Here is a 4335-nt window from a genome sequence, read left to right as displayed (position 1 = left end):
TTCTGAGCAAACATTTCTTAACAGGTTGATCACAGATCTGGGGTCTTCACTCCTCATAATGGCACTGCCAGACACAATCATGTTAGCTCCTGCCTGGAAGAAGTAAACATTTAGGTTATGCCTCAAATAAAGATGCAGAAGAACCTAAAACAGAATTCTTAGACTAGAGTTTCTACTCTTGCATCTGTCAACACCTTAATTATATATGAAAGCTGCTTTGAGATGAGCAGACTTAAGCAATCTAGTTCAATAAGGAAAGAAGTTAAAAGGTTCACAAATGAGGATATGAAATTATTTTTTAATGTGTCTAAGAAATCACTGAACTTTTTGGTAAACCAACTCTAAATACGCTACCTGGTATCTTTGCTAATTAGATAAAGTTTAAAACCCTTTAATCCTCAATTCCATTAAGGTTTTTGGCAATATATACCAATGGCCCACAGCTACTAAAAAAAGTCTTTTAATCTTTGAATTATTTATATGAATTTGTAGATAGTGTGTAAGGACAATTATTGCTAAAATGTGAAATTAGCCATAAAATATGGCAACTTTAAATTTAAGTAATCTCATTTTGGTGTCCGAACGTATGGAATGTCTCTAGTTATACTTCATTGCATTCCAGAATGGTTTTGAGGTGGCTTAAAAATGATTTAAGATAATATTTTTTGAAGTGGAAGCAAAAAAATTAAAAAGAAAGCTACTATGATGGGTCCTAAATTTAGTTCTGAGCTTCCTAGGATTTGACTCAAGGACGGAAATCTAATCTGTTATGTGATCAATTGCTAGCAGAAAGGGACAGAAGGCAGAGGAGGCTGAGGAAAATTTCTCCAGTGAAAACACTGTCACTCTATGACTGAGTACTACATTTCCAACATTCCTCATAGAAATTATAACAATGAGTTTTACAGGGTTAACCTATAACATATCTCTTCAGCTAAGTTAAGAATAGCATAATGGCAATGCACAGTTAACCAGAAGACATATGCTTACTGATCTGGTCAGCCCCTCCTGCATAAATACTTATTACTGCCAGGCTTTTGATGGGTATGTATTAAGCAGAAAAGTACGGCAGTTACACAAGAACCTAAAAGTACAGATATACCACACTGCTGAATAAAAGCAGGTCATGTAAGCTTTAATCACTTGTGGTGCTACAGGAAGTCCTCAGAAGCCTGACTAAGATCAACTAGATGAGGGAAGAAAAAAAAAAAAAAAACGTATCTCACCCTTACATATATGGCCAAAGGGATGCCAGGCCTAGATTTTCATCAAAAATGGTTTTAGTTTATTCTTACATGAGACAAATAGGTAAGTAATACACCTAGGTTCTAAAGAACAACATAATAATTAGGTCTACTAGATTTCTTTATTTTCCCCCATAAAGAGTTACCTTTTCTTTCCCTATTTTGCAAAAATTTCTCACTCCAAGATGTCACTTAATGATCTTCCAACAGGCTGACATTTAACATATTCTTTTTTAAAAAAGGACTTTCTTCAGCATTACTGCGAGAACCAGGATTTACTATTTAACAATTTATGTGATTTTACAGTATTAACTTACTGCTCCTTATTTTCCTAGTTCTACATGTGAGTAAAATATACTTTTTCAAGAAAAAAAGTCAATTTAGGAACCACAGGAAATTGCTTTGTCCCATGAGACAATGTCCTGGAGATTATATTTGACAGGAAATTGGTCTAGTCACAGCTGCGGAGCAATCTCACCTCTGCACACTTATGGACAGTGTCAGGACCTACTCCACCATCGACCTCTATATCCAAAGATGGGAACTGGGTCCTCAACCAGTGAACCTAGATATACATGAGGAAATAAGTAACTCCTAAAGTGGATATGTGGGGGGAAAAAAACAACCAAATAAATAAAGTCAAACAGCCAATATTAGCCATTAAAACTCCAAACGTCTCACACAGTAACTATATCAATACAATGTATTATTGAGGAACACTCTGGCATTCAATTTGTCATGTCACTGCAGAGACTATATGTCATGGAAACAAGACAAAGACAAATCCTCAACAGTCAATGAAAACTTCCAAGAGATCTAAAGGTTACAGAGATAACGGTTTTGAAAGAAAATTACACGATAAACATTTAATACCTTTTCTGATTTCCAAAGCTAAATCTACTACAGCACTTAGCATACTGTATTAGAATGATCAGCAGAATGATCCTTATCTCCTCACTTTCAGAACAGGGCATGTCTAACATACAAGCCTTTCAATACATGCTTACTGAATGAACACACATAGTAAAAGCTTCAATCTAGAATCAAATACTTCTTTTACCTTTGGCATCATATCTTCCATGAATTTCTGCCCTCCAAACCCAGGTTCCACTGTCATAACCAAGGCCATATCTATTTGATTAGCCCATGGTGCCAAATACTCAACTGTAGTTCCTGGTTTGATGGCAAGGCCAACCTGCAACAGAGATAAATTTGCTACATCACATTAACAGTTATTTCTGTATTATATTATTGTGGCATAGCAGGCTCAGTAGAAATATCTATTCTTACGAAGTAGAACAATAAAAGGAGTATACAAATTATTCAGACTACTACCTCAGTCTAAAAAAAAAGGTTAACAAGGCTATTAAATGTAAATGTTTCCTAAAGGCAGTAACTTTCAGAAACCATTAGTGAAATATATAAATCCTATCTATCTGACAAACAAGTCACACTACTGAAGAACACCTGCTTAAGTCAGGTCTTCTACAGCTATCAATTCCTATTTTCCAAACTCTGAGAGTGAATGGTATAAAACATAACTGTCATCACTGATTTCTTACCTTCATCCCATTCTCCCGAATGTCTTTAATTAAAGCCCCTGGGTTCTCAGTTGCCTCGAGATGGAAGGTGTACTGATTGGCTCCTGCTACAGCCATTGGCTTTACCCACTGTTCTGGCCTGGACACCATCATGTGCATGTCTAGAAAGAAAACACACATCTAAATATTACTGAAAGGAAAATACCTGGCTCATATTATTGAAGCCAGCCTGTAGTTTTTGCCATTTCGGACATAAACTCTTCTGGTATCACAAAATTGTTATTTAAATAGTTAATGCTTTAGTACAGTTCCCCTTTATCCTAAAGATGAGGTTATGGTTAAATTCATTTATGAAAAACCACTTTTCCACAAAAAGCATATGGTGCTATATATGAAAAGTTAATGATCAGAAATCAAGAAACCCAGGCCCAGGTCCTGGAAATGCCACTCTAAAAAAGTTAAAGAAGTTATATTACCTGTGCATCCTCATTTTCTCTAAAAAAGCCAAATCAAATGATTCTTTCGAACAACATTTACTGAGCTATTACTACACCATGAACTATTAAAGGCCCTAGAGATAGAACAAAGACAGGCAAAAATCTCTGTCGTCACAGGAATTACATTCTCAGTGAGAGAAACAAACAATAAACAAAATAAATAAAATACACACCAGGTTGACAGTTAACAAGGTCAGTGTGGCTAGGGCAGGGGATGCACCAGTCAGGTCAGAGAGGCGTGTGGCGAGGAGAAAAAGCACAGAGTCCTGCAGGCCATTGGGTTTTACTCCAAATGAGATGAGAAAAACACGACACAATCTTGAGTGATAAGTGACAAGATCTGACTAAGGAGGCTACTATGGCAATAACCCAGGGGAGAAATGATGGCAGCAATTGAGGATGGATATGTTCTGAAATTAGAGCCAACAGAGTAGCTGATGGATTAGATGTGGAGGCTAAGAGGAAAGTCAGGATGGTGGCCAAAGATTTTGGCCTAATCAACTATTAATAGAAGAACAGAACTGTAATTAACTGAGAGGAGAAGACTGCAGGAGGAAGAACAGATTTAGGGGGAAGGATACGTTGACTAGAAGAAACCTGACATTTTAATTCTAAAACTTGATTCATATAAACACATAAGGGGAAAATGGGAATGGCCTTCTTCTTAAAGATCTCGACTTAGAACATAATAGCATTTTATGAGAAGCAAAGGGAAGCTTAAAAAAGGCTAAACCAAGAAATAACCCTGTGAACAATCCTGTGCTCAACAGATGGTGTAAGAAGAGTTTTTGAGCTTTTTGTTTGGCTAGAGGAAGCACATTTTGACATAGCTAAACTATATTTAAGAAAAAAAATTCTAACATTCCAGAACTCGAAGATCACAAAATGCAATAAAGCTCTGAAAAAAATGTCAATAAAAGAGCATATAAAGTTTGACTAATAAAGCCACGATTAAAGCTCATATTTTAAACCAGCAAAAGTAATTAAATTAGAGCATATTTTAATAGGTAAAACTTTATTCTTAAAAAATATATTCAATCTGGTATTTCTTCC

The 4335-nt window shown here is 35.8% G+C and overlaps 1 protein-coding gene across 1 annotated transcript in view; it reads right to left on the bottom strand.

The window, feature by feature from the left end:
- Positions 1 to 4335, bottom strand: part of RPE (ribulose-5-phosphate-3-epimerase) — an 18267-nt gene that overhangs the window by 2493 nt on the left and 11439 nt on the right. The window contains exons 3-6 of the mRNA XM_012661213.1: positions 2807 to 2946; positions 2305 to 2439; positions 1723 to 1809; positions 2 to 93 (exon numbers count right to left, since the gene is read on the bottom strand). Of these exons, the coding sequence (XP_012516667.1) occupies positions 2 to 93; positions 1723 to 1809; positions 2305 to 2439; positions 2807 to 2946 (454 nt within the window). The remainder of the gene's footprint in view (position 1; positions 94 to 1722; positions 1810 to 2304; positions 2440 to 2806; positions 2947 to 4335) is intronic.

The sequence above is a fragment of the Propithecus coquereli genome, unplaced genomic scaffold, assembly GCF_000956105.1.
Source record: "Propithecus coquereli isolate 6110/MARCELLA unplaced genomic scaffold, Pcoq_1.0 Scaffold70, whole genome shotgun sequence".
In the NCBI taxonomy this organism is placed as follows: Eukaryota; Metazoa; Chordata; class Mammalia; order Primates; family Indriidae; genus Propithecus; species Propithecus coquereli.
The sequence above is the reverse complement of the archived record's forward strand: the minus strand, read 5'-3'. Positions and strand labels throughout refer to the sequence as shown.